This window comes from Opisthocomus hoazin, chromosome 18 (assembly GCF_030867145.1).
Source record: "Opisthocomus hoazin isolate bOpiHoa1 chromosome 18, bOpiHoa1.hap1, whole genome shotgun sequence".
Classification (NCBI taxonomy): Eukaryota; Metazoa; Chordata; class Aves; order Opisthocomiformes; family Opisthocomidae; genus Opisthocomus; species Opisthocomus hoazin.
Genome location: NC_134431.1, coordinates 1,504,946 through 1,519,501, shown reverse-complemented (window position 1 = coordinate 1,519,501; position 14,556 = coordinate 1,504,946). Strand labels below are relative to the sequence as shown.

Genomic DNA, 14,556 nt, shown 5'->3' with positions numbered 1-14,556 from the left:
CACGGAGACATGTGGTGAGGGTATGGAGAACATGGCAGTGTTCTGGGCGTGGGGAGAACCTGGAGGCATGGAAATGGGGTAGGGAGGATGTGGAGCGTGTATATGGAGTGACGGGCACATGTAAGAACATAGTGGGGGGGACACACTCTGGGACATGTCTGTGGGATGGAATTCATAGAATCATAGAATGATAGAAAGTTTTGGGTTGGAAGGGACCCTTAGAGGTCATCTAGTCCAACCCCCCCGCAGCGAGCAGGGACACCGCTAACGAGATCAGGGTGCTCAGAGCCCTGTCCAACCTGGTCTTGAATGTTTCCAGGGATGGGGCCTCCACCACCTCTCTGGGCAACCCGTTCCAGTGTTTCACCACCCTCATTGTAAAGAATTTCTTCCTTATATCCAGCCTAAACCTGCCCTGTTTTAGTTTAAAACCATCACCCCTCGTCCTGTCACTGCTGTCTCTACTAAACAGATTGTCCCCATCTTTCCTGTCGGCTCCCTTTAAGCACTGAAAGGCTGCAATCAGGTCTCCCCGCAGCCTTCTCTTCTCCAGGCTGAACAAGCCCAACTCTCTCAGCCTGTCCTCACAGGAGAGGTGCTCCAGCCCTCGGATCATTTCTGTAGCCCTCTTTTGGACCCGCTCCAACAGTTCCATGTCCTTCTTGTGCTGAGGGCTCCAGAGCTGAACGCAGTACTCCAGGTGAGGTCTCACCAGAACAGAGTAGAGGGGCAGAATCACCTCTCTCGCCCTGCTGGCCACGCTTCTCTTGATGCAGCCCAGGACGCGGTTGGCCCTCTGGGCTGCCAGCGCACATTGCCGGCTCGTGTCCAGCCTTTCATCTATCAGCACCCCCAAGTCCCTCTCAGCAGAGCTGCTCTCGATCCTTTCATCCCCCAGCTGTATTGATAGCGGGGATTACCCCGACCCAGGTGTAGGACCTTGCACTTGGCCTTGTAGAACCTCATGAGGTTCACACAGGCCCACCTCTCCAGCTTGTCCAGGTCCCTCTGGATGGCATCCCGTCCTTCTGGTGTCTCAACCGTACCACTCAGCTTGGTGTCATCTGCAAACTTGCTGAGGGTACACTCGATGTCGCTGTCCATGTCATTGATAAATATATTGAACAGCACCGGTCCCAGTACGGACCCCTGAGGGACTCCACTCGTCCCTGGTCTCCATCTGGACATTGAGCCATTGACCACTACCCTTTGGTTGCGACCATCCAACCAATTCATTATCCACCGAACAGTCCACCCATCAAATCCATGGCTCTCCAATTTAGAGAGAAGGATGTTGTGGGGGACAGTGTCAAAGGCTTTACAAAAATCCAGATAGATGACATCCATAGGTTTTCCCTTGTCCACCCTTGTTGTTACACCATCATAGAAAGCCACTAGGTTGGTCAGGCAGGACTTGCCCTTGGTGAAGCCATGCTGGCTGTCTCGAATCACCTCCCTGGCCTCCAAGTGCCTTAGCATATCTTCTAGGAGGATCTGTTCCATGATCTTCCCAGGCACAGAGGTGAGGCTGAGAGGTCGGTAGTTCCCAGGCTCCTCCTTCCTACCCTTTTTCAAAAGGGGCACAATGTTTCCCTTTTTCCAGTCACTGGGGACTTCCCCTGACTGCCATGACTTTTCAAATGTCATGGAGAGTGGTTTGGCAACTACATCAGCCAGTTCTCTCAGGACTCTGGGATGCATCTCATCAGGTCCCATGGACTTCTGTACGTTTAGGTTCTTCAGGAGGTTCCGAACCTGGTCTTCACTTACAGCTGGAGGGATTTTACCCTCCTGGTCTCCTTCATGCCATTCATCGATTCGGGAGGGGTGAGGAGAGAGGTTGCCAGTGAAGACAGGCAAAAAAGTTGTTGAGTACCTCAGCTTTCTCCTCATCTGCTGTTACCAGTTTGCCGGTCTCGCTCATGTGCGGGGGTACGCTTTCTTTGACCATCTTTTTCCGGCTGACATACCTGTAGAAGCCCTTCTTGTTATTTTTTGCATCCCTTGCCAAGTTCAGCTCCAGCTGTGCCTTGGCCTTCCTGACCCCATCCCTACACAACCGGGCAGCTTCCCTACACTCTTCCCAGGAAGCCAGTCCCTGCTTCCACTGCCTGTGCAGTTCCCTCTTCTTCCTTAGTTTGACCAGCATCTCTTGTCTCAGCCATGCCGGTCTCTTCCCTTCTCTGCCCGACTTCTTACACTTGGGGATCGAGAGCTCTCGCACTCTGTGGAATACATCCTTAAAGACCTGCCAGCTCTGTTCTGTTCCCCTGTCCCTGAGGACCGTTTCCCAGGGAGTCCTTCTGACTATTTCCTTGAAGAGCTGGAAATTTGCCCTCCTAAAATTTAGGGTCCTGACCATGCTCTTCGTCATTCCAATTTCCCTCAGCAGCGTTAGTTCCACCAGCGCGTGGTCACTGCAGCCCAGGCTACCTCCGATCTTGACATCCCCAACAAGCTCACTCACATTGGTGACCACCAGGTCTAGTATCGCATCCCCTCGGGTAGGGGTGCTTATTACCTGGCTTAAGAAGTTGTCCTCAATGCATTCTAGGAACCTGCTGGATTGCCTACAGCTTGCCGTGTTGCTTTTCCAGCAGATGTCGGGGTGGTTGAAGTCCCCCAGTAGGATGAGAGCCTGCGAGCGCGAAGCCTCCTGGAGTTGGAGGAAGAACGCTTCATCTGTCAGCTCCTCTTGATCTGGCGGCCTGAAGTAGACACCAACCACTAGGTTCCCTTTGTTGCCTCTCTCTCTGATTCTTACCCATAAGCTTTCGACCTGCTTTTTCGAATTGCTGTGGTGTGGTGGGGACATGGCCATGGGTTGAAGGGCTGTGGTGGGATTGATGAGAGGGAAGGCTCAGCAGGTCTCCTCCAGCTCCCCATGCCCCTGGTCGAAAGGACGCTCTGGGTGACCATGAACTCACCCTGAGTCCTTCAAAAAGGTCACTTCTTAGAGGGATGTCCCTGTCTGGTGGACCTTGTAGATCTCATGCGGCATGTCCGCATGGACAGGCATCCAAGGACACCCCCCCCAGCCACAGGAACTGTGTGGGGACAGAGGGGATGGGAGGACGTGAGGAACTGGAGGACACTGGGAAAGGCATCTGCAGGGACACAGGAAATGGGGAACAAAGGCTGTCCCTGTCCTGCAGAGTCCCTGAGCCCGGGGGTGGTCAGGGACAGAGGGCCTGGGGAGGCATGGGGCCAGCAAGGATCCATGTAGTGGACTCAGCTGGGCACAGAGCTGGACCTGTGGCCATCCATAGGGATTTCTGGGGTGAGGTAGGACCAGGACATATATCTAGGTGGGGATTGTGGGACAATACGTGTGTCAAGGGTGGGGAGGGACCAAGACATACCTGGGGGCAACACACAGGAGCCAGACATGCAATCAGGAAGGTGTGGGATCAGGATGTTCATTTGTGGAGGGCAACTATCTCAGACCAGGGCCTCAGAGACCCTCTCCTTCCATCCATCCCTCCCTCCCTCCCTCCCTCCCTCCCTCCCTCCCTCCCTCCCTCCCTCCCTCCCTCCCTCCCTCCCTCCCTCCCTCCCTCCCTCCATCCCTCCATCCCTCCATCCATCCATCCCTCCATCCATCCATCCCTCCCTCCGTCTCTTACCATCTCACAACAGGATGCTGGCTGCTCAGGCAGGACAGCACGCCCGTGAGAGTCCACAGATTCCCTGGGGAGAGGTTACAGGGGGACATTGGTGCTAAGGACAAGGCTGGGAGGGGCAGGGACCCCAGAGGGGTGGTTGCTGGTCTTCTGCCTATGACTGGCCTTCAGAATCATCTGAGCTGTCCCAGCTGAACAGGCTGTATCAAATGGATCATAGGGACCATATGGAGATCCCTTGCACTGTGTGGGTCACCGGAGACCAGTTTAGGCCCCATGGACCATGTGGAGGCCACAGGAAAGCACGTTTGACTGCATAGAGCACGAGACCTGCAAAGACACCACGTTGAAGCAACACAGACTACGGACCACATAGACCGTATGAAGACCACAAAGATACGGAGACCGCTTGGAACGCCTGTGGGACATGCTGCCTTGGGGTGAGGGTAGGACAAATTTCAGGGGATGCAGTGGGACAGCGCTTCAGGGGAGTGTCCTTCTGTCACCTTGCTCCTGACCGCAGTGGTGTGCAGGGCAGTGCTTCGTGGCTTCATGCCCTCTCCATGCAGATTCACATTCTTCCAGGCTCCTCATCCCCATGAGCCTCAGGGCTGTGGTGGGACTGGGGACAGCCATGAGCTCCATGTGCCAACGCTGGGATGTGATGTTGCTCCTCCACAGGGATGGAGATGGGCCCCCCAGCAGTGCGAGGACCCGGTGGGCAGCCAGGTGGGCAAGCGGGCCACATCCTGCTGCTGCACCAGAAGGCTGGAGCCAGTCCAATGGCCCTAGAACTGGCGACTGTTACGTTATCTGACAAAAAGCTCCTCTGCAGGAACACGGAGCACGGCCCAACCATTGGTGACGGCTCGGCGATGGTAATTTGTGACCGAGGAACGACCTGGCATGGAAGGTGAGGATGCCGAGCAGCAGAAAGGGTTAAACTGGCTGGGAGTGGGAATGCCAGCGACATTGACCCCTGTCTGGAGGTGGGATCTCGCTTGCTGAGGAGGTAAGCAGCGCAGCGGCCTCATCTTGTAGCGGTTACGCAATGCGACAACGAGGGGTGCAGAGCTGAGGCTCCCCGCACCGACCATCGACTCATGCGACATCTTCTCAGACCCCTCGCAGAACCGCCGACGGTGGTCGGGCCCTGCCCGACGCATCGTTCGTGAACTTGGGTTTATGTTGAAGCTCACGTTCGCCTCCAGGGTTCCGACCAGGGGCACGTGCGGAGCAGCCGGAGAGGGGAGCGGGATGAGGATGTTCGTTTGCGCGGTGCCCCGCGTGCCGGCGCTGCTCCGCGTGCCCGGCCGTCTGTACGCGTGCGTGTTGGCGTGCTGCGTCGCCGTGCCTCCCCGTTCGCCTGCTGGAAGCGCGCCGGTGGCTCCATGGCTGCCCGGACCGGGGGCTGCGGTACCCTCGCCTCTTGCGGGCTGCTGGGTGCGGCAACTCCCAACGGCGTCGCGGTGGGCAAAGCTCTTCCCGTGGTCCCGTGCCCTGGACGTGCACCCCGAGGGAGGGCTCCAGCTGGGGGACGGGAGAAAAGGCACACAGGAGTCCAGCACGCCCATGGATGGGCCCCGTGGCGATGCCACCAGCTCGGTCCTGGACTGCGTTAGCCAGGGCACAGCCGGGAGGGTGAGCCTGGGAGTTGCTCTCCGCTGGGCACTGGTGAGGCCGGAGCCATTGGGTGTCCCTCAGCCCAGTGTGGGCAGTGGATGGGCCCGAAGGGCGGCTGTCCAAGGAGAGGCCAAGAATTGGTCAAGCCTGCAGGATGCAAAGTGGGGTTAGACAGGAGACGAGGCCAGAAGAGGTGCCCCAGAAAAGGAGAAGGCCATAGGGCACCCTGCTGCAAACCTTCTCCTACCCCGTGGCATCTCCAAGGGAGCGCGAAAGGGCTGAAGGGGGAAGAAAAAGGGTAGAGAGGGTCTAGGGGAGACCACATGGGGCAACCGCAAGCCCAGGAGGACCCCAGTGGCTGCTTCACCGTAGATTACAGCCACACAAAGCCCATCTGCCCAGCCCCGAGCCCGGGGTGGTGTTCCTGCCGGGGCTGAGCGTGGCAGGGATCGTGCATGGAGGAGGGAGGGCAGGGAGCTACGGATGCTGCAGCCTTCAGGCATGTGGGATCCCTGGACAAGCTCCTGGACAACCCACAGCTCCAGTCCCACAACCCATCCTTTCCCTGCTCTCCTGACTCCTACATCACTCAAAAGTGCAAGCAACTTCTCTTGCTTAATTAACCCTTCGTTATTGCCAAAGGGATCTCTGTCTACACCACTGGCCAACCCAGGCAAGTTGGCAGCTGAGGAGGCTCCAAGCGTGGTGGAAGTGAGCAGTTACTTGGAGTAAGGACCTTGCCGTTGCTCCAGCTGGGAGGAGGCCTGGGTGGATGAGGAATGGGGCCAACTCTGTGGGGTGGACCCGGACCTACGGGTAGGAGATGCTCCTGTCCCTCCTCCGACGAAAGGCACTATAGGCCAGGTGGGATGGAACGGCTCCTGAGGAGGCCAAAAGCGAAGCCAGGTTGCTTCCCTCCTGTTCCACCCCGTGGAGCCACCAAACCTGCTGCAGAGCCGTGGGGAAGAGCACGGCCTGGACGTAGCCTACGGCTGGCCCCAGGGTCCTCTCCCCTACCAGTGGTCTGCACTGGTCTGCAGTGGCGGGGGGCACCACGCAGGGTTCCTGGGCGCGATGACATGGTGCGGAGGTCTTCCTGGACCTCGGTGAGAAAGGCCTGAGGACAGATGGAGCGATAAAATACCTTTTTTCATGGCGCAGCATGAAAAAGAGGAATATAGATCACAAGCGACCCTTATGCCCCTTCGGACGCCGGGCACAGCTCCACAGACAGGACCGGCGCAGCGTCCCGTGGGAAAACCTGCCCGGGGTGCACCCTGCTGCGGGAAAGCGCTGCGCCCTGCCTCCGAGGGGATGCCAGATCTGCTCGCTCTCCATAGCCCCCTTTTTATTCCGTCTCATTAAAACTACTGGTTTATGACGCCACTTGTTGGAGCTTTCTCAGCGAGATTCAGAACGAGTCCTGCGCCGTCTCTTCTCCCCGCCCCGGCCGCAGAACATCACCCTATTTCGCAAGGACCGAGAGGAAGCCATTTCCCCATCAAGTGACCAGAGCCAAGAAAGAGAAACAAAAAGCCCCGAGAGCTTCTCCCCTGATGTGCGTAGGTTCCTAAGACCAGTTCATCACGGGTGCCCAGCCCTGGGCAGGTGGCTGGGACGTTCCGGTTCCAGTTCAGCCATCCCAGCCCTGCGACTCTGTCTGCAGAAACCCACGCTGCGGGACGGGCCGTGGTTTGTGGCAACGAGGACATATCAGAACCCACAAGTAGCCACCCAGCTGCTCAGTGCCTCCGGCCAGCGCCTTCCTCTGAAGAAGCTCTGCTTGAGCTGAGGACGGAGGGAGCCAAGAGGGACATGATGCTGCCCGTGACCCACGTGCTAGCCTTCGGTGAGTGCCAGGGGCTCCCGGTGGGCTCTCGGAGGGACACGAGGCGTCCGGAGACTCCACAGAGATGTTACACAGCCGTTTCTCTTGCAGGTGCTTGGCTGGTGGCACAGAGCAAGGCTACACCAAGTAAGTACCATGAGGAGGTAGATGGGGAGTTTGGACACCTCTCTGGTCCCCCACCCATCTCCCAGGGCTCTTCCCCAGCCCCACACAACAGAAATTGTGTGGAGATGGGGCCTGGAGGGCAGCCGGGCGTTGGGGACTCCCCGCCTGGCTGGCAGCGTCTCTCTCCGTCTGCAGGTGCCCTCACCATCTCCATCTTCCTGAAGCCGCCAGGGGTGATCCCACCGGGAGGTTCCACCACCATCTGCTGCAGCTGCCAGTGTGACAGCGGGCGCTTCGTGCTGTACAAGAAGGGCCACCAGCTCCGTTCCCTGGAGCCGCGTGGCGGCCGGGCCGAGTTCTCCATCTCCAACGCCACCCAAGAGGACTCAGGTGCCTACAGCTGCCATTACCTGGACGGCGACACGGTGCTGGCTCGCAGCGAAACCCTGGAAGTCACGGTGCACGGTGAGGGACATGCCATTACCCCTCCGCGTGGGGACAGACACCACACGGGCAGGCTGGGACCCATGTAGCCGTTCGGCTTCCCCATCCGCATCATGGGCAGGGGTTTTCCCCTCTTCCCTGGCTCGGAGAGGTGGGGACCATCTTCAGCTCTGCCCGATCCCAGTGGTGGGGTCATGGAGATCCTGGGGCCTTCAGGAACCACGCGTGCCTTCTCATACCCTCTCCTCTCCCCACAGAGTTCCGTCTCCCCAGACCGGTCCTCTCCATCCTGCCTGGGCGTGACGTGGCTGCAGGAGCTTCCGTGACTTTCCGTTGCGCCATCGCGCACTCCAGTGCCACCTGTTTCCTCTACCGGGAGGGCCAGGTTGAAGCCCAACAAACTTCCAATGAAGACCGGGAGGTCAGCTTCCCTCGGGTGACGAAAGGCGACGGGGGCTGCTACAGCTGCCAGTGTTTCACCTGGAATGCTTCGTTCCAATGGTCTGCTGTCAGCGAGGCCCAGGATTTGGTGGTGAGAGGTAAGACATCCTCCCGGCCACATCCTACCCTGCTCTTCCTCCCCGCAGCTGCCACGTCTTGTGGGGAGAGGAAAGAGGATGTGGGGGTAGAGAGCAGCTGTACCCAAGGTTCAAGCAGAGGATCACAGCTTCCTTCAGATATGTTTCAGCCTTGCCAAGTCCTCAGAAACCCCCACAGATGACCTACAGACCCTATAGATGACCTACTGACCCCACAGATGACCTGCAGACCCCTCAGATGACCTACAGACCCCTCAGATGACCTACAGACCCTATAGATGACCTGCAGACCCCTCAGATAACCTACAGACCCCATAGCTGACCTACAGACCCTATAGATGACCTGCAGACCCCACAGATAATCTACAGACCCTATAGATGACCTACAGGCCCCTCAGGTGACCTGAAGACCCTATAGATGACCTACAGACCCCTCAGATGACCTACAGACCCCACAGATAATCTACAAATGACCTACAGACCCTATAGATGACCTGCAGACCCCACAGATAATCTACAGACCCTATAGATGACCTACAGGCCCCTCAGGTGACCTGAAGACCCTATAGATGACCTACAGACCCCTCAGATGTCCTACAGACCCCACAGATAATCTACAGATGACCTACAGACCCTATAGATGACCTGCAGACCCCACAGATAATCTACAGATGACCTGCAGACCCCTCAGATGACCTCCAGACCCCACAGATAATCTACAGATGACCTACAGACCCTATAGATGACCTGCAGACCCCACAGATAATCTACAGATGACCTACAGACCCTATAGATGACCTGCAGACCCCACACATAATCTACAGACCCTATAGATGACCTACAGGCCCCTCAGGTGACCTGAAGACCCTATAGATGACCTACAGACCCCTCAGATGACCTACAGACCCCATAGATAATCTACAGATGACCTACAGACCCCTCAGATGACCTGCAGACCCCTCAGATGATCGACAGACCCTATAGCTGACCTACAGACCCCACGGATGCAGGCTGGCTAGGCTGCCAGTTGGGGGGAAGGGGCAGGGGCCACCCGTGCCTGCGCCTGCCAGCGCCGGGGACACGTCGCAGCCCCGTGGCCCTGCCCGGGGTGACAGGGCAGGCGCGGGGCAGGGGGTGCCGCAGGGGACAGGGACGGGGGAGGCCGAGCCCTCGGAACCCCTGGGGCTCCCTTTGCTCCCCGCGACCCCCATTGCCCCTCTCCAGCCCCGCAGCTCCCCAGCTGTGCCCCCTCCGGCCCCCCCCCGCGGGGCTCCCCCGGCCGGGGGGCTGGGGGGGGGTCCCCCGTGACCGTCCCTTCGCTCCCCCGCAGATTACACCCGCAGCAACGCCGTGCGCCTGGCGCTGGGGGCCGGGGTGCTGCTCCTGCTGGGGCTGATCGTGGCCGAGGCCCTGGGCAGCCGCCGCCGCCGGCCGGGGCCCCGCTAGGCCGGGCCGCAGCTCCGCTCCGCGCCGCCTCGCCGGGAGGGACGGCCGGGTGCGGCGGGCGCGGCTCCCCGGGACCGGGACCGGGCGGGGGCCGCCGGGATTCCCCTCCGCCGCCGCGCTGCGGGGTGAATAAAGCGTCCCTGCCCGGCCGGCTGCCTGCGGGAGTCACTGCGGGACGGGCGGCACCGGGCGGCGGGGGGGGGGGGGGGGGGGGCGGGGCGTCCGCACGGCCGGGGCGGTGGCGGGGCTCCGGGAGGGGGCGGGGCTCGGCGCTGGGGCGGGGCCCCGGAGGGGGCGTGGCGTCACAGGAGGGGGCGGGGCTTCGGGCTGGGGCCCTACGGGAGGGGCGGGGCCCTGACCTGGGGGTGGGGCCTGGGGGCACCGCAGGCCGTCCCCGCCTCCCACCCCTCCCGGCCTGTCCGTGTGTCTGTCTGTGTGTCAGCGTGTCCTTGTGCGTGTCCATGTGTCCACGTGTGTGTGTGTCCATGTGTCCCTGTGTCAGTGTGTCCGTGTGTCTGTGTGCATGTCCGTGTGTCCCTGTGTCCCTGTGTCCGTGTGTCGGCATGTCCGTGTGTCCATGTAACCTGTGTTCTTCTCTGTGTGCATGTGTCAGTGTGTCTGTGTCTCTGTCCGTGTGCGTGTCCGTGTGTCCCTGTGTCAGTGTGTCTGTGTGTTGGCATGTCCATGTGTCCGTGTGCATGTCCGTGTGTGTGTGTCAGCATGCCCGTGATCAGTGTGTCCATGTGTCCATGTGCATGTCTGTGTGTGTCAGCGTTTCCGTGTGTCTGTGTGCGTGTCCGTGTGTCCCTGTGTCAGTGTGTCCGTGTGTTGGCATGTCCGTGTGTCCATGTGTCTGTGTGCATGTCTGTGTGCGTGTGTCAGTGTGTCCATGTGTCCATGTGCATGTCTGTGTGTGTCAGCGTGTCCGTGTGTCTGTGTGCGTGTCCGTGTGTCAGCACATCTGTGTGTCCGTGTGTCCATGTGTCTATGTCCATGTGCCAGCATGTCCGTGTGTCCATGCAGTCTGTGCTCTTGTCTGTGTGCGTGTGTCACTGTGTCCATGTCTCTGTCCATTTGCGTGTCCCTGTGTGTGTGTCGGCGTGTCCATGTGTCCGTGTGCGTGTCCGTGTGTCCCTGTGTCAGTGTGTCCGTGTGTCAGCATGTCCGTGTGTCCGTGTGTCCGTGTGCATGTCCGTGTGCGTGAGTCAGCGTGTCCATGTGTCCGTGTGCATGTCTGTGTGTGTCAGCGTGTCTGTGCGTGTCTGTGTGTCCCTGTGTCAGTGTGTCCGTGTGTCCATGTGCATGTCTGTGTGTGTCAGCGTGTCCGTGTGTCTGTGTGTCAGCGTGTCTGTGTGCGTGTCCATGTGCCCATGTGTCTGTGTGTCAGCGTGTCCGTGTGTCTGTGCCCGTGTCCGTGTGTCCGCAGCTGGGCCAGCGCCTCTCCCCGGAGGCAGCGGGGCGCAGTGACCACTCGCCAGGTCCGTTGCTCACATCCGTTTATTGTTTCAAAGCACTGACAGAACACGTCACACCATCACCTATATATATAAATTTACTGCCATACAAATTCATATATATAGGACCTTTAAACCTCTGTATACTCGGGACACGACGTTCCAGAATAGCTTCACCGGCTACAACAGAAGTATTTTTGTTACGAAAACACAAAGAGGAGGCGCAAAAATATTAAAAAAAAACGCGGAAAAATTAAAAATGAGTGCAAAATGAATGAAAGTGCAAACAAGCTTTTGTTACGGACCCGCGCTCCTTCCAACGCACGCTGCCGCCGTCCTCCCTCCGGCTCTCCCGCTCGCCGCGCCGCGGGTTCCTCCGCCCGAGGAGCAGAGGAGCAGCAGCGGCCGAGCCCCGTCCCTCGCACGGCCCTCGCCTTCCCGACGCCCCTCGTCGCACTCCCGGCACCGGATTTGCCTCTGCCGCTGCCCTCAACCCTCCGAGACAACGTGGAGGGCTTCTTTCTGCCCCAGAAGTGCTCGCAACCACCACGGAGGGAGGCCCGAGGCAGGCGGCTGTGCCCTGGCGAGGTGGGCACGGCCGCGGCGTCGCGCCAAGGGAGACCTCGGCCTGGCGCCGGCACGGCGCTGCCCACCCAGCGCGGGGCTGGGGACACCTTCCCCAGGGGCTCCGAGCCCTGCCATGCTCCCGGAGCCACCGCTGAGCAGCCGCCCCAGAAGACACTGCGCGCCCGAGGCTGGAGCACGGGGTGACAGGGTGGGACGTGTCCCAGCACCGGCCACAGCGCTGGGGGTGGGAGCGACAGGAGCACAGGCTCGGTGGCCACCGCTCGACAAACCCTTCCAACTTGAAAAATTCATCACTGACTTAGAAACTGCAGCTGCGGTCACATCTCTCCGAGGAACCTCAGCGATCAAGAACCCCAGTGTCCTCTCCAGCTTCTCAGCGACCCGGAGGCAGACATCCCTGTGGAGTGTGGTTGGGCGATGGGGAAGGATGAAAAACTTTGGTGCTTCTGCCTTGGTCACAGCTGCCGGGGACGCTGGCGGAGGGGGGACTCCCACGCCGCGCCCCGTGGGGAGGGGGGACCTGCCAAGGCCAGGGGTGCAGCAAACCTTCCTTCCCCTGGCTCCCCTGCTGGGACCCCCGCCAGCTTCTGCTGCCGCCGAGAGCACCACGTCCCACCCACCGACGGCAGAGGCAGCGGCGTCGCGGTGCTCCCACGAGCACCCATGCACACGCAGCGCTTCGGGTTCGGTTTGGTTTCGAAGGAAACGAGGAGGAGGTCGTGAGTTTTAACAGTAAATAGCCCTTGGTCGCCCCGTCGCGCTCTCACCCGGAGGAACCCAGCTCTGCACCCGAACGGCGGAGCCGGGAGCACGGCCAGGAGACCTCGCGTCTCGCGTCGCCCTTCCAGCAGCTCCCGGCGCCGAGCTCGGGCCCCGCCAGACCCCCGAGCCGAGGGGAGCCCGGGGCAGCCCCGTCCCGGAGGCCGGCCGAGCCCGGGCCAGCAGTGCCGCGCCGGCACAGCTCCCCGCTGGCGCCCGGGGCTGGAGCAGGCACCGCCGCCGGCTGTGCCGGTGCCCAGGCGGAGCAGGGCTCGATGGTGCCCAAGGGCTGATGCTGTCGGCCGTGCCCAGTCTCGCTCGGCGTGCGGCTCCTCTTCGCCTTCAGGAGGGATCTTCCGAGCCCACCACCACCTCTGCTCTCCAGGGCAGCCCTCGGCGAGGCAAGGCTCTCCATCCTTCAGCTCCAACACCCGGCGCCCAGTCCCTTCCCCAGCGGGAGGAGTGGCGGCGTGGGGGAAGGGAGCAGAGGAGAGCAGGACCCTTTTGTAAGATGTTTCCTTACGAGCTCCACGACCTGCGTGAGGGAGCCGCTCCGTTCCAGACCACTCCTGGAGAGGTCCCAGCACCAGTCACAGAGTCTCACAGCTGAAGGTCCCCGGGCTCCTCCTCTTCTCCCCCAGCACGCAGTGGCCCAGGAAGGGACTCCCCGCCCGCGAGATTTCAGGGCCATTTACTGCGGACCAGGGGTGCTTTGGGGAGCGGCGGTGGCACCCAGGGACACAGCCGCGCCTTCCCGCTCCCCCTCTCTCCGCAGCGGGCCACGCTGCAACGCTTCAAGAGATGGAAGAAAATAAAAACAGGAAAGGAGAGGGAAAGCTGCCTAAATCAACCCCAAGCATTGACCAAACAAATGCAGGGACTGGTTGCAAGTCCTGCGTGAAGAGCGAGCAGCAGACGCGTCGCGAGGAGGTCAGACGCGGCCTCAAACACTCAGTGACAGAGGCAAAATGCTACATTTCCACGGGCAGCCTAGGGCAGCTGGGCCCAGGCGTAGCAGCGGCTCCCGGGGCAGCGCTGCTCCAAGACACATTGCTGGTGCGCGTGCTAAGGTCCCGCCGTCCCTGTCTTTGGGCGCCGGGAAAGGGGGAAAAATTGTTTTGCTGCTGATCCGTCATTCTTGGGAACGGGAAGAAAGCGGACGCGGGACTCTGACCCCGTCACCACAGGCTACGGGGAGCCCTCCAGCACCGCGGCTCCAGCAGCACCCAGAGCCGGCGTGCACGGGCTGAGCAGCCACGGCGTGGGTGCTGCCAGGGGACGCGGGGACTCGGCCAGGACCCCCAGGCCTGTTGGCTTTCCCGGCTCCAGCATCCCAGCCCGCTCGGCCTCTCCTCCGTTCCCAGGGACAGTGTCACCCGGGCGCTCCCCAAGTGCCCGCATCCTTGTTGAAAAAATGCTGTTACTAAAAGGACAGAAAACACCCAGCTAACTGCAGAATTGCTCTCAGCTCTGCAGGTGGGGAACGCAGGGACGGCAGAAGATCCTGCTCTTCAGTCAGCAAAACCTGGGGGCCTTGCGAGGGCAAAAAGGGGGGAGAAGGCGGCTCGGCAGGATCGAGTCAGCCGACGTGGGAACGCCCTCAGGAGCGAGCCGTGGACCTGCCTACGGAGGAACGGATGCTTCCTGGCCGTGGCAGCTGTCCGTGCTCTAGAAAGGACCTTGCTCCTAATCCGTGGACCGAAGAGGTCCCAACTCTCCTTTGCAGAGGGTTTTTCAGTTGCTGGAAGGGAACGAGATAGCCAAGCACCCTTCCTCCCAGAGAGGTGCTGGTCGAGACAGCCTGAAGCGCAAGGGGAAACGGGGCTCGTTCTGTGCCCTCCCGGCCCTGGGGTCCCTGGGGGGCCCCGGGGCTGCTGCGTTCCAGTGAAGAGGAATAAAGCAGAGAGGCTGGCCAGGGGCAGCGCAGCAGCCAGGGCACGTGGCTCCCTGGCAGGCGCAAAAGGCGGGCCACTGGTTCCCAGCGGGGAGAAGGGGCAAAGCAAAGTCATCGTCTGGCCTCAAAAGGGAAAGCCCAAAGAATTCCGAGAAAAAGGCAAAGTGAGCAGAAGCTCCTTGAGAGCGTCCCTTGGAAACGATGTTAGCACGAGCCCCCCACCAGAGGAACA

The 14,556-nt window shown here is 60.5% G+C and overlaps 1 protein-coding gene across 3 annotated transcripts; it reads left to right on the top strand.

Annotated features, from left to right (window-relative positions):
* Positions 1–6,732: 6,732 nt before the first annotated feature.
* LOC104333143 (osteoclast-associated immunoglobulin-like receptor) lies at positions 6,733–9,629 on the top strand. Of its 3 annotated transcripts, XM_075438618.1 has the most exons (6): positions 6,733–6,804; positions 6,913–7,095; positions 7,186–7,221; positions 7,396–7,665; positions 7,902–8,183; positions 9,514–9,629. In XM_075438618.1, exons 2-6 carry the CDS (start codon positions 7,062–7,064, stop codon positions 9,627–9,629), a joined length of 738 nt encoding a protein of 245 aa, XP_075294733.1. In that variant the 5' UTR covers positions 6,733–6,804; positions 6,913–7,061. The 3 variants fall into 3 exon arrangements, with proteins under 3 accessions (XP_075294733.1, XP_075294732.1, XP_075294734.1); XM_075438617.1 differs by lacking the exon at positions 9,514–9,629 and having other exon boundaries at positions 7,902–9,254; XM_075438619.1 differs by lacking the exons at positions 6,733–6,804; positions 9,514–9,629 and having other exon boundaries at positions 6,815–7,095; positions 7,902–9,254.
* Positions 9,630–14,556: the final 4,927 nt, after the last annotated feature.

Excerpts from the sequence above, each read along its gene's own strand:
- LOC104333143 (XM_075438617.1), top strand. The coding sequence starts at position 7,062 with ATGATGCTGCCCGTGACCCACGTGCTAGCCTTCG. Across the intron at positions 7,222-7,395 it reads ACAGAGCAAGGCTACACCAA|GTGCCCTCACCATCTCCATC; the intron begins GTAAGTACCATG and ends CTCCGTCTGCAG. Across the intron at positions 7,666-7,901 it reads CCTGGAAGTCACGGTGCACG|AGTTCCGTCTCCCCAGACCG; the intron begins GTGAGGGACATG and ends CTCTCCCCACAG.